We start from the raw sequence: 27,802 nt of genomic DNA on the forward strand, positions 1-27,802 counted from the left end.
CAGCCTGACTGGGAACCTTGGTGTCAACGGGCCCATGGAGGCAGGTGCTGTTTCTGATACAACACCTGAGACTGAGAGTGTTCTTCCCTTCTCTGGATTGAAGTGACATGCTTTCCTGAGCTCGAGGCAAGAATGGTGAAGCCACAGCAAGGGAGAGAGGCAGTGCCCAAGAACATGCCATACAACACCCTCTGTCCACATCCAGGCAGAGGGCAAGCATGGTGCCCAGTCTTTCAGAGGGTCCCAGACCACTTTCTGTGATGGGTGGGGGTGAAGAGAAGACAGGAGTGTGGGGGGACAATAAATCCACCTCTGGGCACCCACTCCTACTGTTGTCACCAGTGTGTGGCCACACAAAGCCGGTTGGGCAAAGCCACCTCGAGAGGCTGCCATCTGTCAGACTCTCTAAGGCTGAAGTGTTCTCCGTGAAAGTGCAAAGAATGCCAACATCCTGCCCGACTGGCATGCCTCAGTGGTTGAGCATTGATCTATGAACCAGGAGGTCAGGGTTCGATTCCTGGTCAGGGTACATGCCCAGGCTGCAGGCTCGATCCCCAGTGGGAGACGTGATTCTCTACCATCGTTGATGTTTCTCCCTCTCTCTCCCTCTCTCTCCCTTCCTCTCTGAAATCAATAACTGGCACCCTTCACTCCTCGACACGAGGAATGGCAGTGACCCTCAGCTGGCTGTGTATAGACATGCTCTAGCCAACATTTAAGAACCGAGGCACACAGGAGTACAGGGGTGGGGGGAGGGGGTACAGTTCAGGGCTGAGTGGTCAGACACTATGACAAGGGTGGCTCCCACCCAGTCCCCATCCCATCCCCTTTGCGTTCCTTCTTTCTCAGTGCAGTCTCACCTGTACAGACACCACTTTTAATTCTTATTTTTTATTAAAATACTGTAATACCCAGTGGAATGCAGCAGCAATCCTGGTACAGGGTGGCATAACAAAACAGCCATGTTTACATTTTAAATATTTACGATAACTTAAACATACAGACACACATCATGGTCTTTGGCAGAAAATGTTCACAGCACAAAAAAATACTTTAAAAGAAATACCAAATATTAATCCAAAATATATTAAGTTGTGTTTTTTTTCCTTTCACAATACTTTTTTACCTTTTTTTCCTCCTTTCTTTTTCTTTTTGTTTTGTAAACAATGCACATGAACCAAATGTATTTTTCAGCTTTAAGAGGACACGGGGGTTTTAAAAAAATATGCAATTGTCCAGCAAATGCAAATGTTCAAAAAGGAACCATGGGAATAAAATAACACATACAGAGCTTAAAAACAGGAAAGGAAAAAACAAAGATTCAAGGAGAACTAAAAACAGTCAAGACAAACTGCTCACGCCCACCAATCGCTCCAGGGGCTGAGCTGGGGCAGGGGGCTGGACACTCTTTAAGACCAGAGGTCAAAGTCAGTGCTGCCGGCAGCTGCCATGCGATGCTGCGTTCAATTCCAAGCACTGGCCCTGCTTCCGGGCGCCAGGCACGGGTAGCTGGAGGAGCCAGCCTCACAGGTGCCACTCTGTGATGGGGGCCCCCTTCAAAGAACGGAGTCACATCTTGTAGCTCATTGACTAGTTTTCACCAGCATCGCTCCCTCGCTCAATCCTTCCAGGTGGGAACAAAGACTCTTCGAGAGCTGGGTGCAAGGAAGCCCACCGTGGCAGATGTCTGCGTGTGGTGGCTCACTTCATCTGGCTCAGGGTCATAACCAGACTGACAGGATGTCCCAGGGACAGGAGCTGTGGAGCCATTGCACAAGGCTGGTGATGGGGGGTCCCATGGGTATTTAAAACGGCTCAAGATGGGAAAAAAAAAGACAGCGAAATATTCTGCGGGTCAACCGGTATCAAAATCCATGGGCCAAGAACTTGAGAACTAAGTGGGAGGCTGGTCAGAAGTTCCAGGAACCGTGGCAGGAAGGATGAGAGCACGGAAGGAGGGACAAGTCTGAAGCAGCACGCTTCAATCTTCTGTTCCACAAGCAAGGGAGTTATGTACAAACTGCCCAGCAGATCCCAGTCCACTAATCAGCCCCTGCCCACTGCCAGTGAGGGGGTGATGCCGTGGCTTCTGCAGGACTAACACCTTCAAACGGTCCCCCACAGGAGCAAGTCTTAGTGGTCCCAAGGAGGCAGTGAGTAGCTGAGGAGCAGATGAGGTTGGCGGGACCACACTTAGCCAGAGGGGAACACCATGGCCAACTCCATTACCGAACCAGCCTACCTGTTGTCCATGGGCAGCCATCCTTGGAAGTTAGCCCCTAAACCAATATACCCGCTCCCTTCCTCCCTGTCAACTGGGGATGCACAGGGTCCCAGCTCTCTTCAGTCGATACCCCAGCAGCAAGGCTTGGGCAGCAGGTAAAGGCTGAATCCTCATTCTGCATGAGCCTGGGAAGAACGTGGGGCTAAGAAGCAGGGTCTTCTGGGGCACAGGTACATCCCTCTCTCCCCGTAGCATCCTTCCTAATCTCGTAGGACCAGATGGCCAATGGGAATGAGTGCCCGGCTGGGAGAAGTGGGGGAGCAGCAGTTGGAAGGGCTGCTGGAATGGCCGCGAATGGCAGAGGAGAGCAGGGAACGGTTCCGAGTCCCTGCGGCTCCCACTCCTTCAGATCAGTATCTCCACCATGTCTGACAAGTCCTGGACTCTCGATGCAGCAACAGAGTCTACAGAGACGAGAGCATAGGCACAAACATTAGCCTGTGTTTCCAGACCACTCTGTTCAACTCTGGTACATCCTGAAGACAGGATCTTTCTCCACCAACTTTTCCCGCCCCAGCTCCCAGGGACCTGGGTTCCCATAACTTGGCCAACAGGCACAATGCTCTGCTCCCTCTCAGCTCTCCACCCAGACTCCCAACCTCCTGCATGGAAGACTCATTTGTTTATAACTTTGAACTCCTTGGAGGGCTTGGAGGGAGGGTGGAGGGCCCTGAGGGAGGCAGGCTGCTGCATTCTTTTCATGCCTGTGGTTTTCTGAGCCGTGAGGCACAAGCAAATATGCAAAGGCTAATGTGAAAGGGAGCAAAAAGTTTAAATGGCATCTTCTCAACTTTCTCCTTCCTGGACTCCTTCGAAAGGAAGTCTTCCAACTCGAGAGTGCCATCGGGATAATTAGCCAATCTCCACGGTCTTAGATATTTAGATCGGCAATTAAATGTGTAAGGAAGACTAGGAGAGAAGAGATAAAGTGTCTCCCAATGGGGTGGCTTTCTTTCTGAACTCTGGATCTGTCTGTAATCAGGGTTTTCTGTTCCTCTATTCATGCACCCAACCGGCCCTCAAGTTCACGCTGAGGTGGGCCATATGCCCTGCTGGCCAGGCACTGCGCAGGGCTCCCCTGGAGTGGGGGCAGTGAACATAAGGGGTCTGGGAAGGAGTGTGGTACTGAATGTAGTTCGCACCCCAATGTGTCCTCAGCCTTGCTAAGCACAGCAGGCAGGAAGTGGGGACTTACCCAGTGAGGCTGTCCTCTGGCCACTGCTGCACCCCAGAAGGCCGTCGGGCTCCAGTCCCAGGCAGGCCGGGGTGCTGTCCGGGAGGCCATCAGTCTGGGTGCTGCCATCTCTGCTCCCGTGTTTGGCATGGGCAGGAAGGGGAGCAGTGGCTACTGGCTCCTCCACAGGAGCCCTGTCTGCTGGAAAGGCAGAGGGTGATAGTCATTGCCTCGTCCACAACAAGTGCCCCTCACCCACCTCCCCCATGAAGAAGGACACCCCAAGTTAACTGCACCTATTGTGAGCAAAAGGTGCCGTAGGTTGCTCTTGGTTGGCAAGAACTTCAATTAGGACCAAATATTTGTTTCCAAATGGGAATAACTATCAGGCTAGATTGGTTTCCAAACGTTTTGAGTGATAGAACCCTTCTTTGTAGATTAAATCTTAAAATCAGCAGGGATTCTAGAATTTCTAGGGCATCTGCTTAGAAGGAGTGAGTGTAGGGGGCTTGCCTCAAAGGTGCCTTTGCACAGAGAGCTTTATTTTTACTTAGATGCTAAGTGGCTGGGTACAGAGGGTGATGAAATGTATGGAGGGGGGGCTGCAGCACCCCACTTCACACTGGCGAAGACAGCTGTGGGAGGCAGGATCGTTGGAGTTAGCGAGTCTAAGCTGGCTTCCAGGGAAGGGTTAGAAAGTCCTGGTTCCTCTGAGCTTCAGTTCTGGGAGGAAAGGCCTCAGAGCAACCTACCCTTCTACCTGTGCCACCCACCAGCCCCTGCTCACCTGCAGCCAACCAGGCAGGGGCATCCATTTGCCGCTCACTAGAGGGGAGCGCCTGCCAGCCCTGGGTTGCTGTTGCTGCAGCCGCGAAGACAGATGGTACGGACTTGGCGGGCCGCAGGGAGCCCTGGGGGGCCTTGCTAGGGTCTTTCCTGGAGCGCTGCTGCAGGACCTTGATCACCGCATCCTTCTCCAGGATCTGGGCGTGGAGCACCTTTAACCTGAGGGGAGAGGTCATGCCCACATCGTTAGACCCACAGACCCAGCAGCCCCCACCTTTACCACCTGGTAAACGTTACAGGGAAAGCCCTTCCTACAGCCAGGCTGGACCCAAGTGCCCCTGCAGCAGGGCCAGGAGGGGGCCTTCAGAAAGTTCATCAGAGCTCGGGATTTCGATGTTCTAAAAACCACCCCTTCCTAGACCAGTAAAGGCAGGTCATCAGGGGTGGGTTCTGGACTCATCTGACGATAGCGATGGCACAACCCTCGCCCTTGGGTGCAACGCCAGAGCTGCTGACCATCAAATGGGCTCAGTCGATGTGCTTGTGCCTTTGAGTCAAACACAGGACACATGAAATCGAGGGGCCTCTGGCATTATCGTTGGAGAGAAAATGCTAGCTACCCCCAAGCCAGGGACCCAGTCCACATTCTTTCGGAGTGGGACATGGTGTGGCCTCAGTTGGAAAGTCTCTGATTTACATGGTGGAAGGGGAGGAGGTAGAGGCCCTGAGCCTTGCGGGTTCCAGCACCTCCACAGCCAGGGTCTCCTGGGCAGGTCCAGGGCTCAGTTGCTATCTCTGGGAAAGGACATGCATATAACGCCTGGTGTGCCCAACACTCAGGGCCAGCTCAGAAGTAGGAGGGTCTGCTGAGCCATGTGGGGAGAGGGGACTGTTCATCAGAGATTAAGGACTGGACACTGCTACCTCCCTCCCCACCTCGGGGGCCCTGGCCTGGCCTGCAATGCCGAACCTGCTTTCCATCTCCTGATGCCTGTGGCCGCCGGCGAGGAGGCCCTCATTGAAGCTGCTGCTGGGTGAGGGCTGGGGGGAGTGTCGGATGAGAGTGGTGTCGCGCTGGGCAGCAGCGGTGGCGGCTGCGTCCATGGCAAACTGCCTCATGGCACATTCCTCCAAATACTTCTGCTCCCACTTGGTCATGTCAGCCTCCAGCGCCAGGATCTGCTCCTCCTTCTCCCGCAGTTGCTCTGATAGTCGCAGGGCACTCAGTTCTGGGGACCCACCACTGCCACCACCACTGGGGGTGCCGACCTGTCTCTGCAAAGCAAGGAGTACTGTGGTCAAGGATGGAGGCTGGGGTGTGCCGGCCACTGGCGCTCACCCCCAGAGGACTCAGGTCTGCCTCTGCACAGGCGACCACATAAATTATCCTCTGAACTGGGAAAGGAGCGCTCTGCATAACGCCACTGGGATAACAGGTGTAAACCAGGACAGCACTGGCCATACCAGGAGGCTTGGTCATCCTACCTCTGTGGGAAGCGTAAGCCTGGGAATGGAGACAGAACTCTCTATCTAGTCCACAAATAGCAGAGTTATTTACACCGTACAAAGTGAGGGCAAAAGTTTAGGATCTGGGTGACCATCTCCCTTGATCGTGGGGAGACACATAAGAGCAGCTAGTCTTGCCCTAACCGGTTTGGCTCAGTGGATAGAGCGTCGGTCTGCGGACTGAAGGGTCCCAGGTTCGATTCCGGTCAAGGGCATGTACCTTGGTTACGGGCACATCCCCAGTAGGGGGTGTGCAGGAGGCGGCTGATCGATGTTTCTCTCTCATCGATGTTTCTAACTCTCTATGCCTCTCCCTTCCTCTCTGTAAAAAAATCAATAAAATATATTTTTTAAAAAAGAGCAGCTAGTCTTCTATATCAAAGATCCAGAACCACTTTTTCTAGAGACCAAGAACACCAACCCCTGCTGCTCCTGAGGACAGAAGCCCACGTCTTGAGTCCCCAAGATCAGCACGAGGCCGTGTGGCAGAACCTCTGCTGGGACTGGAGGTTTGGAGGAGCCTGGCAGCCAGGGTAGAGCAGAGGTCACCCTTGCTTTCCAAGGGGGCCTTGCCCGCTCTGTGCAGGGGTTCCCAGCGGCTTTAAAACTGTCCTCTCCAGGGGCTGTCCCAGCGCTGCCACCTCCACAGGGCTCCCCAGCTCACCTGCTGAGCACGCAGGGCCTTGAGTTCCTGCTCCAGGCGCGTGCGCAGACGTAGCTCCAGCTGCTCCCGCTTCTCACATGCAACCTGCAGCTGCCCGAGTGCCTGCTGCAGCCGCTCCACCTTCTCCACATAGGCCTGCTTCTTGCGCAGCTCCTCCTCAGCTCGCGCCGCCCGGCCCTGGGCGTTGCTCAGAGCCTGCTCCAGCAGCTCGGCGCGCCGCCGCTGGTCCTCGATGGCACCGCGCAGCAGTGCTATCTCCCGTTCCAGCTTCTCCTGCTCCTGCTGCTGCTCATAGCCTGCAGGGAGAGAGGGGGGCTCGGTCAGTGACAGTGGCCACCCTGGCTGGCCCTACTGGGTGCCCAAGGAGGGCCAGGCTCCATGCTGACTGCTGGGTGAGCACACTTGCATCTTATCCACTCAACAACCCTAAGAGTTGGGTGCCGGGGTCCAGCCCTATATCAGCTCCCCGCAGTTGGGTACCATTATTAACCCCATTATGGGTGAGGAAACTGGGGCTCAGTTTAAGTTAGGAGTCAATGGCCACGCAGGACCAGGGCCCTGGCAGTTGTTTCTCTAGGTTACATACTCTCTCTGCTGGGCTATGGCCCTGCCAAGGTAGAGCCCCAAACACTGTCCACTTGTACCAGGTGTCATGGTTTCTAAAATACATTCACAATTTCCCTTGAGCCTCAGAAAGACACTAGAGGCTGACCAGACAGGAACTGTGATGCCCATTTACAGATGAGAAAACAGAGGCCCAGGTGGGCTGTGACATGGACATCGCTCAAGTGGGAGGATGGAGGAACAGGGACGAGAACCACCGTTAGCTACCCTACCAGCTGGGCACCTACACTTCCTATTCTGCCGAAGCCTCCCATAACAGCCCCTCCGAGGTAGGATGTGTGACTTCCAGCTTAGAGGGGAGGAAACAGGAGAAGCGAACGGTACTGCCAGATGGGAACACAAGTCAGCCTGGCTCCCCAAACCAGGCTGCTTCTGGCTTTAGTATAAAACTCTGCACCCGGGGCCTCCCAATGTGGACTCCAGGGCTCATTCCATGGACCCAGCATGCGCACCCCCCACCCCCACACCCCCGCCCCATTACTTTCCATGGCCTAGGGAGACCACTGAGATGCGGGCATCCAGGCTCATAAAGAAATGCAAACTTTGGAGCACAGCGAAAATGACGATGGTCCAAAGATTTGTGTCTGGGGTTCCAGCTATCCTGACTTTTACATCATCCTGTTAGCTGTCCAGGAGAGCTCTGTTCTGAGACCTGCTGGGCCAAGCAAGACCTGAGCCAGACCACGGAATTCTTCAGCTGATGCTCTAGGCTTAAAGCCACCTCCCAGGCTTGCCTCGCCCAGGCAAGCGTGCCCACTGCCTGCCTTGCTGGAGGGCAGAAGGGTTTGGGCCCGGGGCCTGCCTGAGGCACTCAGAGCCACTGGAGTGGCACTATCCCAGCACAGTGGGGTTTCGGCTGTAATGAGACTGCCCGATACTGTGCCAGTCAGTGCAGCAGCCATGTGGCATGGCGGCCAGTGAGCACCGGAAATGGAGCTGGTTGGAGGGAGAAACTAAATTTTTTGTTTTATTTAATTTTAATCTTGGGGTTACGTGTGGCTAAGTATTACTGTAAAGGACAGTAAGGTTCTGGGACAGAAGACTGGACACTTGGGAACTGGGCAGGCAGAAAGGAGGATTCAATTACTTGGGGCCCTGGGAGAGGAGAGGGAGGTCACAGACGACTCAGGTCAGACGATGGATTACTGAAGGCTGGGCCCAAAGCTGGCCTCATGCCTTGGTGTGGAGGGAAAAGATGGGGAAGCTCAATACGACAGAAAATTGAGTTGTTCATACTGGGCCGGCTTAGCATTCAGCAAGGGGGTGGAGAGAGTAGGCAGGGTCAGCAGACTGAGAGTTTAGACCGAGAGACAATGACCCTCTCCTGGGTGGGTTCAACAGCACAGCTCACAGAGTTTGCAGGAGGCCTGTATCTCATCGCAGTCGTATCATAACTGTCCTCCTGTCCTAAAGAACTGCCAAGGGGGGTAGAGCTAGGAGAACCAGGTGGCAGGGCTCACCGCCAGGCCCCCAGAAAGGGTCGGGCACGACCAGAGCAGGGAGGGCTGGGGTCTGTGCGGCCTGCCTGGTGGGAGGGGCAGTGGCACTGGCGATGGGGATCACACTTCCATACTAGTAGGGGGTGGAAGAGAGGCTGAGGTCACCCAGAGACATTCTCCCTGAGAGTGCTGTGTTTCCCCATGGCTATTAAGGAGCAAGGAAGAGTTATTTGGCTTTCCTCAGCCTTTGGGGAGGGGTGGGAGGTCTTAGCTTTCTGCTTCCAGTAGCTTCCTGCCGCCTCACACACCTCTAGGGCCCTAACAGGGGTTGGGAGTTCTCAGGCCTTGGCTATCCCCAGCTACCAGGATAAAACCATGGTCCTGCCAGTCTGGGAGGGAATTTTCTGGGTGGAGGAAGCCTGCGGGGGATGGGGGGAGGGAAGGGAGAGGCAGAACAAGCTGTGGAGGGAGCAGGGGGATGCCCTTTTGCCTTGAGAAATCGAGCCCCTCTCACCCCCACCTGCACACTCCACTCTGCCTTTGTGTCCACTCTCTCCTCCCAAAGCAGCAGCGGGAGGGGAAGGGCCAGGTGAAGGGGGCAGGGCTGTGCAGCCAGAAGCAGAGGGGGGACGGCCCACAGCAGAACAGCCCAGCGGCTCTGGAATGCCAGGCATCCAGGTCACCCGCGGCTGTGAGATTACTGGCTCCAGAGAGGAGCCAAGAACAGCCTGGCGCTCGCTCCCCAGGGAGCGGAAACGCCTCCAGGCCGGTTCCCCCACGCCCCTCCTCTGCCGGCTCCCAGGCTCCCAGAAACTCGCAGTGACTTCCTTTGTTTGGCAGATCCAGGGCCCAGAAGTAGGCCCTTTCCTACCAGACACCCCTATTCTGCCTCCCCCCAGCAACTGGTCCTCTCCAGACCCCCAAAGGTTGCACCCATCACCCCCTTACTCCCCCACCACCCATCACCTCCCTCCTAGCACCCTTCAGCGCTGTGTTCTCCCATTCCAGGCCCTGAACTCTCTCTCCCGGAGGAAGAAGGAGGTGCTGCCAGTCACAGCTCACTCCTCCTGTGGCTCCACTATTTCTGGTCACCCGGACTAGCCGTGCCAACCACAGTAGGCTTCCTGAAGGTTCCTTCCTCAAGGCCACCCTCACCTAGACACCAGCCACGTCCATTCCTCTTCTTGCACCGCCCCCCCAAATATCACTATAAAACAAAGTAGGATCATACAGTAGGAGCTCAATAAATGCCTCTTTGATTGCTACAGCTTCCTGCTGCTGAGCTTAGTGCTTCCTCTGCCCCCACCCCACCCCCATGCACCTCTCCTTGAAACTTCCAGCTGCTTCTTCACCTGTGGCCCTCTCCATTCCTGCCATTCCCACAGAGCCTCTCTCTCTGGCCACTGGGGACCCCCTAGTCACTGGTCTCCAGGGCCAGGGCACCCTGTTCCCTCGGATCTGTGGCTCCTTTACTCTGTTCCTTCCTCAAGCTTAGTCCCTCTCACCTCCAGGCCACAGTATCTTTCCAGGCCTGTTTTCACCCTCTGTGCAACACTAGCACAGTGCAGCTGAGGAACCAATGAAAGACTGAATGGAATAGCCAATAATCAACTCATCTGCTCTTCAACACGGCTTCGACCAACCCCTGGAGGGAAGCCTCCCAGCCCCTTCTGGAGGCTGCACCTGTTGGTTAAGCTCCAGGAACCCATTTTTGCTGTCTTCAGGTGCTGCCATGCTCTGCAGCTTCTCACCTGTGCATTGAGGATCCCCAACCCTTCTGTTGCCTGAAACTTTGGGGAAACTTAGACTCTTCCTCTCTTTCCTCTCACCATCTCCAGAGCGATCCTGCCTCCTCCACTGCCCACTACACCTCTGCTTCTGAAGAACCCTGCACTGATGGTCAGCACCACAGCTCAGCAAATGACTGATCGCCAGCTGTCCCTTCCTGTATTCACTGATCTCCCCAATAAGTAGAGAACCAAATATTCTTCTTCGGAAGGCACCCCTCGCCCCAGCCCAGTCCAGTGCTCGGTGCATAGTAGGCATCCAGTAAGCCTGTGCTCAAAGCCCTGTTTGACAAGGGGAAGATCCAGTCCTTACTGTCCAGAGGGGCTTCCATGGTCCCACCACCCACCCACCTGGCCAGGCTTCTGAGTGGGACCCCTACTCACTCTGAGCAAGCAGCTTGGCCACCATGTCCTGACTGCCGGCCTGGGCCTCCTGCGTCTTGCTTGCCAGGCGGCGGTTTGCAGATTCCAATCTCTCTGTTTGAAATAAAGAAAAGATGCTTGAGTATCCAATGAAGCTGCCTACCCAGGTGTCCCCTGGAATCCTATCTATGGGGCTGCATTCTCCCAGGTAGGGATGGACTCATAGGGGAGCCCCGGGATCAGCTCAGGGCCTGATGAGGAGGGAGCAGCTAAGGCCACATAAATGCGAGTTCCACAGGGGGCTCCAAGGTCCAGAACTCAGAACGAGCATCTCCATCAAGGTGGCCCCCAGGGGTCTCAACCTGGCCCTCTTTGAGTCCATTTACACTCAGAGGACAGTTCCAGCGGGGTGACCGGCTCTCACCTCTAAGATCCCGGTTGAAGTCCTGCAGCCTCCTCATCTCACTGTCCATCTTATTCCGCATGGTCTTCTCCAGGGCCTCCCGCTTGGAAGAGGCTCTCGTCAGGCTCTCGTGGGCCTCAGAGAGCCGCTGGACTTCGCTTTCCAGCTGCAAGAGGCAGACAGCAGAGCTGAAGGGGCGAGCTCCCGGGCTGTGTGTGGCTTCGAAACCCCCTCCACAGGCCCAGGCTGATCTGCTCTCCATTAGAGAAGGTGAGAGGAGAGGATGAAAAACGAGAGCAAAAAATCCAGGTGGCAACAGTAGGAGGGTCAGAAGCTTGCAGCCTCGGGCCATGGACCAGACTGCTGGGGCCAGCAAGCCAGGGTCCTGTCAACCTTCCTAAGGCCCAGATGCCTAGTGAACCCAGGACTAGGTACCTCCAGGGTGACTAAACACAGCTTTTCAATCTGAGCCCAGTGGGCCAGCAGTGGGCACAAAAGGATTCCAGCCATGTTCTGAGGTTTAACCTATTTTAGACACCACAGGACAGCCACGGGAGGTTTGAGGCCACCGGCTAAAGCTGAACACACAGCAGTAGACCTTCACTAAAGAATGGGGCACTGGACTCCCGTCTGAGTCGCCTCTGCCCAGAGTATTTGCTCCTCTGGCCACCGCCATCCACTGTAGAGGGCCAGCCGGCCCAGCTGCCCCTCCCACTTGGCTGCTGGCAGGTTCCGCACGTGCTCCTAGCTGGCCTGTGATTCCAATAAGTCGCTCGTTTTTTTCCAAGAGGAGGGGCTTTCTCTTTGGCTAGGATTGGCCTAGGACAGACTTGCTGTTGTGTGGGGGACACAAAGGGCTCTCTGTGGGAGGTGTCCGCGGGAGGGGAGGGGTGCGAGTGTGCAGGGAGCTGGTGAATGAGCTCTTTCTAATCACCCCTGGCCAGCAACTGCTCATGCTCCAGACCTGCTCTGCTGGCCTCGCGGCTGCTCCCCAGCTGTCTGGAGTCAGCCAGGGAGTGTGCATGAGGGATTAGGGGGTGGGGGGCAGAGGGACGAGTAGAAAGCCCAGCCAGACAAGCTTTCAGACTCTGCTGCCTCCCCTTCGATAGCCCACTCCCCAATCAGCCTTCAGGTCCCTTCCTCCCCCTGCCCCTGAGGCCCCAGCAGGGCCTACCTTCTCCATTCGGCCAGCCTTCTCCGCTGAGCTCTCCAGCTCTCTTTGTAGTCTCTCATTGTCCCTCTGTAGCCTGGCATTCTCCCTCAGCACAGCCTCCATCTGGGCCAGTTGGGCACTGCCCGAGGTGGCCGAGGAGGCCTGGGTGCTTGCTGGCCCCTCCACCCCAGGTGGACTGAGGGACCCTAGTGGGCCATGGCCCAGAGCAGATGGGTGTGGGGGTGGAAGGTGCTCCTGGGGTTGCTGCAGGTACTGGTACTGCTGCTGCTGGAGGAATACAGGAGGCACCTGGGCCTGCAGGATCCTGGGGAACAGAAGAGATGATACTCAGAGACTGCACAGACCACCCCCAGAGCAGCCCTGGGTCGGCCCAGTCCTCCTGGGCATACTAGAAAGACAAGTCAACTCAGCCTCCCCACAGTGGGAAAGCCCTTTTCCACAAGGTGTCAGCCTAAGACCCTCTAGGGCCAGGAGAGCAGGGCTAGAGGGGATTCGGGCCAGAAGGCTTGCTTCTCTCCCAGCATCAATGTGGCCAGGGCCTTAGGGATTAGCCTGGGCAGTCCTGGGCTTAAAGAAAACCAGTGCTTAAAGAAGGCATCTTTAAAAATACACACTGGAACCTTCTAATCAAAGGCAGGTTCTTTTGGGGTCTGGAGGCCACATCCATCCTGACTGAGCACACCGCCTTCCAGGTCCCTGGACCACGTGGTGGCTGATCCCCAGCAGCTACCTCTGTGTCTATTATGAGCCTCTAGTGTCAGGCGTCACGTGACGTTAGCACCTGCCAGCGGGGCACACACGTTTTCCCCTCCTAGTTCGGGGCCCTTGCAGGAACATTTTTAGAAGACTGTGGCTAAGGTTAGAGTGGCGAGACAGAGGTCAGAGGAGTCTGAGCTCCAGTCTGACAAAGTAGGCATTTAAATCCCCAAGGTGCCAGCATGGCTCTGCTAGATCCTGAGGGTAGGCATCTCTGGCTTCAAGGGGGTTTGCCTGGGACATACAGGCCTGGCAGAGTGCTGGGCCTACAGCAGGTGCTACCATAATGGTGGCCCATCCTCTCCCTCTCCTAGTGGGGACCGCAACTTACTCTCTGTTTAAAGAGTAAGTGTGACCCAAACACTGCATTTCCTTAGGTGGAGGGGCTGCCCCTGGACTACCACCAGAGCCTGAGTTCAGGGACAACGCTTGACCGGCTTCTAGCACTGGTGTATCTCAAGCCTCAGGGTCTTGTGTTGAGGGAGGGAGCAAAGAGCAAGTGGCCTGTGACTCCAAGTGTAAAACAACAGATGGTCTCCGTTTTGCCATGAATTGTCCAATTTCCAGAAACCCCATAAAAACTTAATTCCACTTCTGGGTCCATCATCTCAGTCCTCATGCCCGCCCTCCCCTCATCCCTTCCCCTGCAGCCTTGCTCCCTTGTTCTTCTCAGGACCCTAGGCTAAAAGGCCCTGCCTTCAGTTCCCAACACAGTCCTCATCGGATCAGCTAAGGTAGAGCTTCCGGTGAGCGCTGAGCAGAGGGTCTCACTGAAATGCCCAGTCCCCCTGCCCTGCCTAATGCGGCCTTCTCGGGGTGGCTTCACGAACGTGCTCCCCCTGCACCGGGCCTGGCAGACACAACTGGCATTCTTTGGGGATGACTTAGCTCCCAGAAAGAATAGCGTCCCCTTTCCCTTCACACTTGCTATCCCTTCCCTGCCCCCTACCTCCCTTTTTTTGTTCTCCTGCAAACAGTCTACTTCCTTTCCATGATATTATCTTTTCCTGACAGGGTTCAATAAGGCTGGTCCCAAAGAAGAAACCACGACTCAGCTTCCGAAACTTTCCCCAGCCCAGCACTGAGAAGGGAGATAAGGTAGGGGGCCTGGGAGGTAAAGGCTGCGGAGAACCCACAAGGCTCTCTGGTTCCTCCAATACCAACATCCTTGTGTCACTCATTTCTCGAGAGCAAGGAAAGGCCAAATGGTGGGAAAGTGGGTGACTAAATGAAGAATCAGCACGCACGAGGAGAAGCAGACTTTGACCTTGAGCCATCAGAGGAATGGAGATGGCAGATCCTCAGGTCCCTCTGGGAAGGGGGATCCTGGACCCCCGTGGGATGACTCATGGTGTGTGAAATGAAGAGTGTGTCAACTTCATTTCTAGGAACCCATATTTCTGCACTCTCTGGGCTCCCTGTCTCCATGCTTGTCCCTTAGGCTCCACTCTCTAGAGGCAGCCAGAGAGGCCTTTTTAAAAAGGTAAGCCCATCATACCCTCCAAAGGCTTTCCTTCCCTTAGAACGAAACTCCACGTCCCCCAGCAGCCTCTCAGAGCCTCCACAGAACGGGACTCATCTAGACCCTGAATCCTGTCCCCCTCCAGCCTGCAGACACATGGATCACAGGGATAAACATGAAAGGAAATGGACAGTAGAGACAGGGCAACTCTGCCCTGGTGCAGAACGGGAGATCTCTGAGGAGGCCATTTGGTCCTCCCTGCCTCCAGTTAGGCACACTTCCCAATACTCAGAGAAGGAGGTCCCCTTCTTCCCACTTAACTTAGAGCTGGGCAATGATTCCCAACCCTGCCTTTAGCAAGTTCTTTCTGAAACCTAACCTTTAACTCCCTGCTGTAATTCGTACCCCCTGGGAACACTCGTTAGTTGACGGCTATAGGTAGTTCAACAACAGTGTCCATGTCCCAATCAAAGCAAGGGATGTCACCAGTTCTCCTGTGACCTTGGCCAAGTCCCGCTCTGGGCATTATTAGCTCCTCCGTCTTGGGAAGGAGCCGTGACACAAGGGGCTCCGGAGGCTCTCTATCCTGGGAGTACCCTGACAGGAAGTCCAAGGGCTCGAAAGGGCACGGTCGGCAGTTACCTGACTTCAGCATGCTGGAGGTGTGGGCTGCCGCGGGCGCGGTACCGCGGGTCGGTGACAGCCGTGGTGGTCTCGTGAGCTAGCACAACGTGTGGGTACTGAGGTGGAGGTCCACGGGGCTCCGGGCCCTCGGCATGGGGGCCCCTGGGTGGGGGGCCCTGCTGATTGCGGGCCAGCTGTGGGAAGCTGTGGGAGGAGCTCATGTGGCTGGGGGCGCGGGCACCATTCCTCTCCAGGGACAGCTGCAGGAGCCGTTCACTCAGGGAGCGCACATGGCCATGCCTCAGCTCTCGCAGGGCCTCATCTTGCCTCCGATTGCCTCCACGGCCCCCTCGGGGATCTTGGTCGCCAACATGTGGCCGGGGCCCTGCCTGCTGGGCCGCATAGTACTGCAAGTGGGCTTTCGCCTCCTCATAGGTGGGCAGCTCCTCACCCTTGCTGGGCTGTGGGCACAGCCGGTAGAGGGGATTCTCTGCCAGGTGGGTTTCACCGCCCTGGTGCTCCTGGCCCTGGGGCTCCTGCCTTGTGGCCTGCTGCACCTGGCTGTCCTCAGGTGCCAAAATCTCCAGGGAGGCTTGGGGGCTCCCTGTGCCCCCAGCTCCAGCCCCACCCCGCAGGGCCTGCTGCTGGATGGCCAGCAGCGTGCGTGTCTCTGTCAGATTGCCATAGCGCAGCTGCTCCTGGATGAGGCGGTGCAGGACTGTTCCAGAGGAGTCTTCCAGCGTCCTCATGCTTCCTCAGCTTGCACACACCCACCCAGACAATGGCCAGAGGCACGTGGCCCCAGGGCACCTAGGAAGAAAGAAAGAAGAACAATGAGTGGAGGCACATGGGAAAGGGGCAAACTTTGCCAGTGCTGCCCCTACTGATTAATGCAAGTTATCTAAGCTCTGAGCCTGTTTCTCCAACAGAAAAATGGAAAGAATAACACTTGCTGCATAAAGTTGCAAATTAAAAGAGGCAATGGCTGTTGAGTTCTGATGCACTATAATCTTCGGCAAAGGATTGCCATTATAACTATATTCATGGGGACTTACTATGCCTTAGAGAAAGACACCAGTACCTAGAAGGTAATCAACCAGAAACCATAGCCTCCTGCAGTCAGCCACCCATCAAAGAGCCTGATGAGAAACTCCAGAACAGGCCTAGGTCAAATCAAACCACTTAGCTGTCCAGTCCAGGGGGTGCACAGGGCCTCACTTTATTGGCAGGTGATAAAGAATGAGTCCAATCCAGTAGAAGCCCTGGGCAAACAGCCCCCAGCACCCTCTAGATTAAATAATGCACGCCTGAGCTTTAGCTAACACCACCCTTTACCCTGTGGAGCCCTCCTTGTCATGGGATGACCATGGCAGTCACTCTGCAAGGTAAATAGAAAAAAGGAGAAATGATTCTGGATTGGTGAATAAAGGATGAAAGAAGAGACACTACAATAGGGCAATGGTTCTGTGAGATGAGGCAAAAAGGTGCGACCCATCAAGGTTTGTGGGTCAGTCACAGAGCCTGTGTGTATTGACAGTATCTGTATGGGCACTCAAGGGGAAAAGAAAGGATGGACGTCTTTGAGTTTACAATTACCGTCAGCCACCACCACCACCACCATCATCACACACACACACACACACACACACACACTACTTGGAAAAGCCCCCTATGGTCCTCTAGCCACATAGCAGATGGGCTCTCACATCTGGACATCAGTAACACCCACTTGAGCCAAATGGAGGAGTAAGGGAAGGAGGGGGTGGCTCTTGGTTGCAGGGACCTGGAGCTGGAGGCTGGGGGCTGTGAGTGCAGGGAGATTACGTCCTGGGAAAGGTGTTCCCTTTGGAGCTTGGGCTCCCAGTGGCTCATGCCTGGAAGGCGGCCTTCCTTTCCACAGCCTCCTCCAACACAACCCTCCACACTGGGATTCAGGGAAAGCCAAACAAAACCCACACCTCCACAGGTCCTGTGTGCATGGGAGGAGGGGAATGAGAGGAATGTGGCCCTTCCTTTGCCACAAAACTAGATCCAGTGGCTGCTGCATTGCGCTTGGCAGGTTGTCAGTGCAGCCATTCCTCCTCCACTCCCTCCTCCTAGCTGCCCACAGCTGAGGAGCAGGAGATAAGTCTGGAGGACATCTCTGTCCCCATCCTTCCTGGCACCCAACTTGCCGTCCCCTTCCCCTACACACTCCTGGAGTGGAGAGGCAAGACTTCAGGGCTACCAGAGGCAACACAAAGAAGAATCAGTTCGCCCTAGAGCAGCGATTTTCAAACGCTGTGCTACGAGGAGGCACACTGGTGTGCCACAGGAATTTTTAAAACATGCAATACCTGACTATTTAGTCCGGGGCACTGACCTCTTTTCCCTTAGATTGCCAAATGAAAAAACGACAACAGCCAACACAACAATAGCCCTCCAGTGTGAATGAATCAAAATTATATCTATTTTTTTTTGCCAGATCTGCAAAAAAATAGAATTTTCTTGGTGTGCCGCAGAATTTTAGCAATTAGTTTATGTGTGCCAATAAATGAAAAAGGTTGAAAATCGCTGCCCTGGACTTTCAACCGCCAGGCATTTCCTAAGTCCCTCACTGTCCGCCTGACAGGGGACAGATTCCCGGCCTCCTTCCCCCCAGCGATGTGCCTGGGAGCAGGGAATCCCTCCCTCCGGGCCTCTCCTCCTGAGTTTGCGCTCGTCAAGACCCTCAGATGCACATCTTTGTAGCCGAGCCGTTACTGAAATCTGCGCCCCCCCCACCCCACCTCCGCGGTTCACGCCGGCCGCAATAGCGCGCCGGGGTCTCGGAAGCCCTCCTTTCCAAACCAGCACCCGTCTCCGGCCTTTGCCTGGGCTCACGCTCGCCTAAGAAAAGAGTGAGTGAGGGTCTCTCCAACCGCACCGCAGCCGGGGAGCCCGCCCTACCCGCACTCCCAGGCGACTACAAGCACTCGGGGGGCTGTCCGTGCGCCTAGAGCCAGCGGGCGAAGGTAGCCGGTGGCCCGGGGAGGTCTTTTAAGCGTCGTGGGCCCGCCTCCTTCCCTCCCTCGCCAGCCCTCTTTGTTTTCCGAATGCCCCAGCGCTGACGTCACCGGGCTGGACGGCAGGCTGCATTCTTTCTAAGTGAGAGCCAAATCGTGGCTCCAAAGAGGATTTTCCAAGGAAGACAAAGAGGAATTCTTGGACTAGTTGGGGGGCAAAGGCACCTGTAACCCCCACCGAATCAAATCAGCCCCAGGGCCCTGAGACTTGAATTCGAAACGGCGCCTCTAGTGCTGTTTCGCGCCCCTCTCCTCGACCCGCGACCCAAACACGAACCCCGCTCTCCCCAGAGGCTGCCCAGTTGCCCCGCTCCAGGGGACCCGCGCGCCTTCGAGAACTCCCCCACTGCGGGCGCACGGCGCGGCCCCCTGGGGCGGGGAGGCCCTTGCCCACCTTTGTCACTGCCTAGAAAGGGCTCCCTTGCCCCCTGATGAGGATGCTGGGTCCGCCGCGCTCCTGCTCGCGGAAAAGACCGGGCCGCGCCAGGGCACGGGATTCCACTGGGGCGCGTCCCTGCCGGCCCCGTGCGCTGCCTGAAGCGCCGATCGGTCTTCCTTACCGCTGAGGCCGCGGTGCTCAGCGCCGTCAGACCCGACGACCTAGCCCGGCTCTTCTCGGCTCAGCTCGGCGGCGGAGGTGTGCACTCGGCGGCGGCGCCGATGCTCTGGCCGCTCGGGCCCCAGCGCGCAGCCTCAGGGTCGGCCCGCGCTGGAGGCGGCTGCTATGCCAGGAATGTGAGAGTTTCAGGTTCCCCCTAGGGATCAAAGCGAACCACAAATAACCTCTCAGCGCGCCGCCTCCTCCGCCCTCCGCCCTCCGCCTCCTCCCGCTCCCTCCTCCCGGCCCCCTCCGGCCTCCGGGGAGGCGGCGCTGCGGGCCTGGCGCGGGGCTGGCCCCCAAGCTCTGTTCCCGGGCTGCTCTGGGCTCTACAGGACGCACTGCGCCCCTCCCATCCCGCTCCCCGTTTCCGCTCCCATATGCTTTGCCTTCGCAACTGCTGGGGCAAATTAATCCGACTCAGTCCAATACCTTCCCCAACCCCGTCCCCGCCTTCCTATCACCCCTTCATCCCACGGGCGGGATGACACAGAGGGATGTACACCGCGTGTCCCTGAAGGATTCCAGGTGTCCTTGCGGGAGAGGACTGGGCAAGGGGATTGGGGGGGCTCAGTGTGTGTATGTGTGTGCATTCAGGGGGAAGGAAGGAGGGCTGCAAAGTCACCTCTGCCTGGTTGGACCGTGCACCCTTGGGAAGAGAAGACTTTGCTTCCTGCCTGGAGCCCTTTCCTAACCCCCACTGCTTTCACCGCTCGTGGCGACCTTTGAATTGCACTTTTATTGTTTACAGACACCTTTGCCAGCTCTTTTAGGACCTGTCTCCACAGGAAGTGTGAATCTGGGTTGGAAAAAGTACCAGTTAACGTGATCCACCGAACCGATTGAATCACCTGCCGCCAGGCGCTTTGTCCAACTCTAACCGAAGAAGGCAGTCATGGGCAGCTCTTTACGCAGAGCGCCCGGTGTGCCACCACCGGCTCTTCTCCTAGTCATCCCACTCGGCCCTCCCAGTCATCCTGCCAGGGAGTTCTGTTACCATCCTTGTGTTATAAGTGACACCAAGTCTCTGAGAGGTTAATTAGATCGCCCTGGGTCACACAGGGAGTAAGTGACAAGCCAGGTAACCACTGGGCTGCTTAGTTTCTCATTCTCAAAACCCTTCCATGGCCACCGTAATCCAGGCTCCCTAGAGGGACAGGCCAGGCTCTGGGAGCCCACCTCTCCCCATTTGCCCTCTCTCTGGTCCGGTGTCTTCATTTCCCCCTATATCCCCTCCAGCCACCAACACCCCCCATGTCCACTTCTGTTTTTCCTCTGGATGGAATTCTCTCCTCTGCATTTAGGACCCTCCCTCCCTCCCCCACCTTCCCACCAAGCTGGTCCGTTTGTGCTGATGGAAACCCTTTCTTCAGAAAGCCTGCTCTGACACACCCTCCGCACCTGCCTTTCCCTTCCCCCACGGCTCTGTTGGCGTTCCTCAGCCCTAACCACACAGGGCCTCCTAACACATATTGGAGAGGGGAGAGGGTCTGTGTCAGTGCTGTCCACCAGGAGAACCAGGGCTAACTTCCACATGTGTCTGGGTCATCGCCTCCTCCCCTCACCATAAAGTTTGCAGGAACAAGAAAACTTTGTAAGTTTAAAGAGCTATTTACTATCCAGGGACATTGTTAATTTTTAATAAAACCCTCCCAAAATATTTGTGTATGTGTGTGTGTGATTTACTTGGAAGCCAAATATTTCATTTGGCATATCTCTGCAAACAGTGATCAGCTTTGGGACAAATGAGAAAATAAGTCATTTGTGCCAAGCGGAGGGATATTTGGCTACCCAAGGACCACCTCACAAAGGGAAACTATGGCCAATATGTCCCCGTCTCAACTAGATACACTAGGTAGAAATCTGAGAAATGAAAAGGAAGAGAGAAGAGGTCCCCAGGTGGCCTTACCCTGTGGACAGCATTCTTCTTGGAAACACTTGGTGGAGGTGTGAGAGTGGGTGTAGACATGTGCACTCTGGGGTTGCAAAATCAAGGGAAAGGTCACATGGTACAGTTTCTGTCTTTGGGGCATCGGGGGACACCTGACAAAATGCTTGGCAAACATTCTTGAGATGGTTGCCGAAAGGGGCGGGCCCAAGGGAGCTAGAGTCAAGGAGGCGCATCTTGGAGTGGGAAAGTGTGCCGCAGACATAAATCAGCCCTCGTGACTACTCACCTCCATGTCCCAGAGCAACAGAAGGCGGAGAGGGACCCGGAAACCTGAATGGGAAATGTGCACACAGTTTTATTTTCTCCTCTTCTCTACAAAGATGGAGGGCAGGGCCCTTCCAGGCAGGGCAGGGCCAGAGGCCTCAGTGGAGCTGGCTGAGCTGGCAGCCACACCTGGCTCTGCAGGGTGATTGGGTGAGAGGGTCACCACAGCTCAGATGTGCCAGAGGCAGGTGCGCACAGGGGGGGCCTGGGCGGGCCAGCCGGCTAGCACAGACATCTTCTTTGCTTACAGCAGAGGAAGAGAGGCTTCCCTAGTGAGCCAGTGCTTTCTTCTTCCCAGCTTTGTCCCTCTCTGCCTTTCTCTCTTATCCCCTTCCCCCTGCAGGTAATGACTCTTTCCAGATGACAGTGTGACTGGCTGGGTCTGGAATCCTGCCCAGGAAAGATGCAGAGGTGACCCAATTCTCAGAGTAAACCAGGCTTGATGCTTTTGCTCTGGAGACTGCAGCTCCCAGGGGTGTGACTGCACCATAGGTGTGTACAGGCCTTAGCAAGGGATCCAGGCACCCACACCCTCGTCCCTCCTTAGCCTGGGCCTGGGCTGTGTCTCACTGCACCCAACAGGAAATATGCAAGTGAGTTCTGAGCTAGACCTAGCAGCCCCCTCCCATGGAGCTGGGAAAGGAATGGTCTCCTATTTCCCAAATGGTTAATTGGTGGAGGAGGGGCTCCAGGGCCCAGATGGCAACATCAAAGGAAGACCCTGCTAGTTGTGAAATTCTCCTTCCAGCCTCTCCTGGACACTTCCTTTGACAGGTTATGGGGGACAGAAAGCTCACCAGGATCTGGGACAGGTAGCAAATTCCCAGCAAAAGCCTGGGCATTTGAGATGGAAGTGCCAGGGCTTCGTTTTAAGAGCCAATCGAGGGCCCTTATTCTCTTTCTCCTTCTGTAAGACCCTGTGTCCATTATTCACCTCCTTTTAAGCCCAGCCCTGGGAAATCCTGTCCCAGGTTTCCACCCCCAAATCCTCTCCTTCCACCACCACCACCTCCTTTCACTCCAGGTATCAGGCCCAGAATCTCCATCAGACTCAGGCTGCCTCTGCATGCCAGTGTCTTTGGGGGATTAATTCCTCCAGAGATGAAGCATTTTTGAAATTAGGCCCCACAATGGTTGAGGTAAGAGTGTGCTGTCCTAAAAATTAAAGGAGTTCTGACTTTCCAAACTGCACATACCCCTTTGGTCGCTGGCCTTCCTCTGTGCCCTTGGCCTCAGATGTTCCTACAGGCCCAGGGGTGGGATGATTCCTGCAGGCGGTGAGGTCCCACACTGGGGAGGGAGTTCTGAACACTGCTCTGGGGTCTGTAACTGCCCTGAACCTCCAAGATCCCCAGTCCTGCATGTGTCTCGGAATAGTGTCTGATGGATATTGGTGGATAAACTGACAATCTATAGGAGTGCACCCTCCAGTTTATTCGTCTCTGGGCAGCCATCAGGCAGGGATGAGGAACTAAGAACTGGCACATTCGAGGCAGCGAAGAAGGGAAGATCGCTTTGCAATATCAGTGTGACTCCAGACACCTGCCTTCTCTGCACAGCTCCCTTGTACAGGGAACTGATTTGGTGGACATGCCACTGCTGCTTGGAGAGACCCTCTGCTCTTGGCAAGAGGCTGCAGGGAATGTGAGGAGGCCCTGAGTTTACAGGGTTCCTTGTAGAGAAGAACCCAGGGTTTTGCGGCTGCTGGAGCAGGGCCAGTGTGATAAAAGACTGCCCCCTAGCGAGCCTAATCCCACTGCTGGGTCAGCTCCCAGGGCTCCCAAGGTGGATCTTGGGTCCCTGAGAAGGGTGGTGGAGGGATGTTTGGGACAGGGTTTTATCCAGGAGACAGATGTCTACCAAGCCCCTCTGAGAATGGATTAATGGCTACAGTTGTGTTTCTGGCTTTCCTCCCACTTCAGCCTCTCCTGGACTTTCACATGGTCTTTAAAGAGACGCATATGATCTTTAACACAAACAACTTTAAATCATCGACACTAGGAAAATACCTTGCACTTAACTCGCCTATTCACCCTTCCACGCATCTCTTCTGTCATGTATTGCATGTATTCCTTAAAAAATATTTCCTGAGCATGCACTTGGAGCCGGGCCCTGTGAATCCAAGGGAGTTTCCATCCTCTCAGAGTTCACAAGTCACTGGGTGCAGAGAAGAAAGGGGCAAGTGCACTATACAGCAGGGATTTTCATTTTGGAGGATGAGAGTGTGGGAGCAGGGAGGCAGTTATAGCAGGCTTCCTGGACGTGATGCTTCTCAAGTTGAATGCTAAGGCCAAGACAGACTGCAAGGTGTCTTCCCCAGGCTGGCATCTGGAGAACCTACACTAGAAGCACAGACCCCCTCCTGGTTCACCAGAACAGAAGCAGGAACTGTTGAGCCATTCATGGGTGGTTACCGACCCCCATATGTCCCTCTACAGGAGAAATTGTGGGAGGGATTACAGAGGGACACTTTGTGGAGTACATATGCTAAAACATGAAATAGTGTACTTTAAATAAGAGTCGTTTTTATAAGTCAATTATACCTCATTAAAAAGAAGATTTAAAAAGTCAAACAGTACTACAGTGTAAAAAGCAGTGTCCTGTTCCACTCTTCTCCCCACAAAGTCCCATTCACAAGAGACAACCACTTTCACGCCTTTTGCATGTTCTGTCATTGACACCTACGTTTCTGAAAAATAGTCTTCTTCTATTTCGTGGTGTTTCTGCTTTAGATAGTATCAACCTATTTCCTACTATGAAGTATTAGGATAGAGCTCTCTTACACACCAAAGACACTTATACTCATGTCCTTCTCTTCATCCAGCCTCTTGATATGGCTACATGGCATTTTTTTTTGCATAAATTACTATTCAATGTTTAAATGGTAATGGGTATGTAAATATTGTTAATAGCTGAATCACATACTTTGCCATGATCATACACTTCCTTTCTTATACAACTTTTATCTTGATTGGAGTTAAATGTTTGCCTCATTTTTTCATTTTCCTGGCATGCTCTATAGTTAGCATCAGCTTGTGCCCAAATGGACTCTAAAATTCAACTCAATGAGTGTAGATCTGTTAGTGTTTAAGCAGGTCCATGTTAGTCTTGGTGGCATCCCTCTGGGGGAGTTGGGACACGTTACTCTCTGGTCCCATCAAACAGCTTTCATCTTGAGATCTCCCTTCAACTCCATGAAGGCCCTTCCCCAACTTCTGTTCTGTTTGATTTACTGTCTCCCAGACTCCTTGTTTTCATCTAGTAGCTTCTTAAGAATGGATATGTAGGAGGCAAATTTTAAAAATAATTGTGTCTTTAAAAATCTCTTAATTCTGCTCTTATACACTATTAATAGTTGTCTGGGTATAAAATTTTAGATCAGAAATAATTTTCCCTCCATATTTTGAAAGAGTTGTTTTGTTGTCTTCTTGCTTTTAGTGTTGTCCATTGGGAAAAATGACGTGATTCTGATTGATGATCCCTGGATATATGTTATTGTTCTCTCTCTCTCTGGAAGCTTTTAAGATTTTCTCTGCATGTCTGACGCCCTGAAATTTCTGAGTGATGTGCCTTGATATGTTTTTTCCTTTGTTTTGGGCTCTTGGTGGACCCTTCCATTTGGCACCTCATATCTCTAAGTGCTGGAAAATTTTCTCATATGATTTTGAGATTACTTTTCTCTGATTCAACTGTTCTCTTTGTTGGAACTCTAATTATTTGGATATTAGAACGCCCAAAATGATTCTCTAATTTTTAAGTCATTTTTTCCTACTTCACTTTGGGGGGAAATTTCCACCCCTTTATATTTCAACCCTTCTGTATTTTTGCTATCATTTTTAATTTTCAAGAGCTGTATTTTATTTAATATTTCCTTTCATAACACAATTTTCTTGTTTCATGAATTATCTTCTCTTCTACCTTTGGGAGTAGTAACTATAATGAAAATTGTTTTCTTATTTCAATCTCCACATTATCTCTGTTTCCTTGGAGCTCCTTTCTTTGCTGTTTGTTTGTTTTGCTCTCTGTTTTTCGTAGTTAAGGCTTCCCTCAAATGACTTTGGTTCTTGGCTCTCTAGTCCTATTTAAGAGGGAGGCATTTCACAGCTGATGAAAGCCCCATGTGGGTGCAGAGCTCATATCTTGGTGGGTCTCACAGGAAAAGGATAGGATAGGGTTCTGGTTCTGATGTTGGAGTCTGGAAGCCTGGTTGACTGTGTTCAAACAGAAGGTGCTGGGAGAGTGGGCTATGCCTGACCCCACCACTACCGTCATTACATTCGGATGGTAACTCTCGCAGGGGGTGGGGGGAAGGGTGTGATAAGGACTAAAGTGCTGATCTTCTTTTCCTGTGGAGAAGGGAGGGGGATCTCAGAGTGTGCTCCTCTTTATAAGGTTCAGAACCAACTCACCTGGCTCTACTTGCTCAGATTGTCTGAGGTTCTGCCAGGCTTGCTTCTTGCTCTCCCCAGACACTCAGCGCTGGGGAGAAAGTTATAACCTCATCTGACTGCTCTCTGTTTTCCAGAATTTTATTGACATCCCTTTTCTGCTCTCTTCTCGCCTGCCTTCTTTCACTGATGAGTTAGGCTTTTTCCTTTTATCTCTTTCCTACCCAGTAGGCAGGTCGGGTGGAGCCAGGGTGAAGGCTTTGTTCTCTCCTCCTCCTTTAGCCAGACTCAGCCTCCTCTTAGTTTTTCTCACTGAGGTGGCTCATTCCAGACCTTGTCAAGACTGGTGTGGGCACTTGGACAGGAAGCTGGCAAAGTCAGGGTTGTTCAGCTGGTTCTACAACTTCAGGGCTTGCTTTCCCTGTGGTGGGCTGGGCTCCCATACATCCGCCAAGGATAAGGCCCGGGTGGGGATGCTTCTGTGCCGCTATTACTGTGGATGACACATGGTGCTTGGGACTCCAGGACTCCGGGGCTGCAGTAATGACCTTGGAAAGGAAGACTGGAGGCTTGGATTTTAGAGGCCCAGGGGCTGAGCTCCCAGTTCTAGGAGGTGTAAGACACCTTCTTCAGAAACCACCTTGTCTTCACAAAACCTGGGTATCCAGGGAAACACTGGCTTTGGCTTCAGGTCTCACCTCTTTCCTCTTCACGTATTCACAGGGGAGAGTGGAGGGGAGGAGACTGTCTCTCGCAGGTCCACTCTTTGCTGCCTTCTGAGGGCAGAGCATCTGGCCTTTTAGCCCCGTTGGAAAGGTTCTGCTATGTGACTGGGCAGGGCCTGGAGAGTCAGTTGGGAGACATGATTGTGTGTGGATCGTTTTGTGCAGAGGCTCTCAGGCGTGTCCTGTGGTGTGCTCCCCGGTACCTGTGCTCACATGTGCCAGGGAGACTCCATAAACGGGGTTCTGATCTCAGAGATTCACAATAGCATCAACCTGTGAAGAATCTGAAAAGTCCGGCAGGAAGGAAACCATACATTCTGTTTAAAGCACCCGCAGAAGTGAGTGTCCCAGGCTCCTTTGACCTTTCTGCTTCTGCATCCATTGGCCACAGCTTCTAGGCTCAGCCTCCTGCTTGTAAGTTGATTTCTTGCATTCCGGCTATCAAGTCAGCCTTCCAAGTAGTAAGAGAGTTCAAACCCAAGGGGAGCTGGGCAAAAGGGTGGATGGCCTCTCAGCCAATGTTCCTATAAAAATATCTGATCTGGTAACCTTTGATTTTTATTGGAACATTTAATCCATTTATATTTAATGAAATTACTAATATATTTAGGTTTAAATCCACCTAAATCTCACTATTTGTCTATTTGTTTCACTTATTATATGTTCCCCCCATTTCTTGCTTTTTAAGTACTTTTTATTATTCCATTCCATTTCTCTTATTAATTATACATTATTATTTTTTAGTGGTCACCTTAGAGTTTGCAAGATATACCCTTGACATTAAAGTTTAATGTAAATTTATACTTTTACCACTTCCAGGACAATGATAAAGATTTTAGAACATGTTAACTCCATTTAATCTCCTCCCATCTTTTGTGTTCTTGTTGTCATATATGTTAATTCCATATGTACTTTAAGCCTTACAAGACATTATTACTATTTTCCTATACATTATCAATATTCATTTAGTCTACTCATATACTTACCCTTTTCATTGCTCTCTATTCTTTCCTTTCTTCATCTCCATGCTTCCATTTGGGGTCATCTTTTTTTTTTCCATGTTAATGTGGGTTTGCAGATGATAATAGCTCCCCGTTTTTTTAAAAAAATATATTTTTATTGATTTCAGAGAGGAAGGGAGAGAGCTAGAGAGACAGAAACATCAATGATGAGAGAGAATCATTGACTGGCTGCCTCCTGCACATCCTCCACTGGGGGAGGGGGGATTGGGGAATCGAGCCCACAACCCGGGCATGTGCCCCTGGCTGGAATCGAACCTGGGACCCTGGGACCACTGAGCCAAACCGGCCAGGGCGAGCTCCCCATTTTTATTGAATGGAAAATGTCTGTATTTTCTCCTTCCTCCCTGTGTGTGAAGCCGAGCACTCTTGGCTGCCAAGGTCAGGCCCGCATTGAGCTGGGCTGTCCTTCTGGACGTTACGGGCTAGATGGAAAGTTCACAGCCCCTTTTCTGGGTGTGAGAGGCATCAAGTAAAGTCAGTGTTTGACAGAAGTCAGAGGCACTTATTCAACTCTGACTTGGGCCAAAAAATCAGATCTGGCTCTGGTCCAGTTTTGAAAGGAAAAGCTACTCTTGGCATGTTGTCTCACAATCCTTCTCCACTGGGCAGCTGCGGTGTCCAGGCCTCAGTGTCCAGCCTCACTCTGGGCAGGGGGTGAGGGGAAGGAGAATCTCTGAGTGCACCCAAATCTCCAGGTTTGCGCACCGTAGAATAACTTTATCGGGCCTCCTTTCTTCACAGAGCAATTAAAAAAACATTTTGTA

The 27,802-nt window shown here is 53.5% G+C and overlaps 1 protein-coding gene across 4 annotated transcripts; it reads right to left on the reverse strand.

The window, feature by feature from the left end:
• Positions 1-875: 875 nt before the first annotated feature.
• AMOTL2 (angiomotin like 2) lies at positions 876-18,876 on the reverse strand. 4 transcript variants are annotated; one of them, XM_006759794.2, is made up of 10 exons: positions 18,651-18,876; positions 15,065-15,856; positions 12,205-12,508; positions 11,052-11,196; positions 10,649-10,741; positions 6,415-6,710; positions 5,215-5,519; positions 4,246-4,463; positions 3,480-3,659; positions 876-2,688 (listed from the first exon to the last, which is right to left on the reverse strand). In XM_006759794.2, exons 2-10 carry the CDS (start codon positions 15,793-15,795, stop codon positions 2,630-2,632), a joined length of 2,331 nt encoding a protein of 776 aa, XP_006759857.1. In that variant the 5' UTR covers positions 15,796-15,856; positions 18,651-18,876; the 3' UTR covers positions 876-2,629. The 4 variants fall into 4 exon arrangements, with proteins under 4 accessions (XP_006759857.1, XP_006759859.1, XP_006759856.1 ...); XM_006759796.2 differs by having other exon boundaries at positions 3,480-3,656; positions 18,485-18,876; XM_006759793.2 differs by having other exon boundaries at positions 18,485-18,876.
• Positions 18,877-27,802: the final 8,926 nt, after the last annotated feature.

Source organism: Myotis davidii, unplaced genomic scaffold, assembly GCF_000327345.1.
Source record: "Myotis davidii unplaced genomic scaffold, ASM32734v1 scaffold415, whole genome shotgun sequence".
Taxonomy (NCBI): Eukaryota; Metazoa; Chordata; class Mammalia; order Chiroptera; family Vespertilionidae; genus Myotis; species Myotis davidii.

What these genes read in the sequence shown, in the direction of transcription:
- AMOTL2 (XM_006759794.2), bottom strand. Translation starts at nt 15,795, where the DNA reads ATGAGGACGCTGGAAGACTCCTCTGGAACAGTCCTGCACCGCCTCATC. An exon ending in GGCCAAGCTGCTTGCTCAGA is followed by an intron (nt 6,711 to 10,648) that starts GTGAGTAGGGGT and finishes CTCTCCCTGCAG; the next exon opens with GCTATGAGCAGCAGCAGGAG. An exon ending in CATCAGGAGATGGAAAGCAG is followed by an intron (nt 4,464 to 5,214) that starts GTTCGGCATTGC and finishes CTCTCCCCTCAG; the next exon opens with GTTAAAGGTGCTCCACGCCC.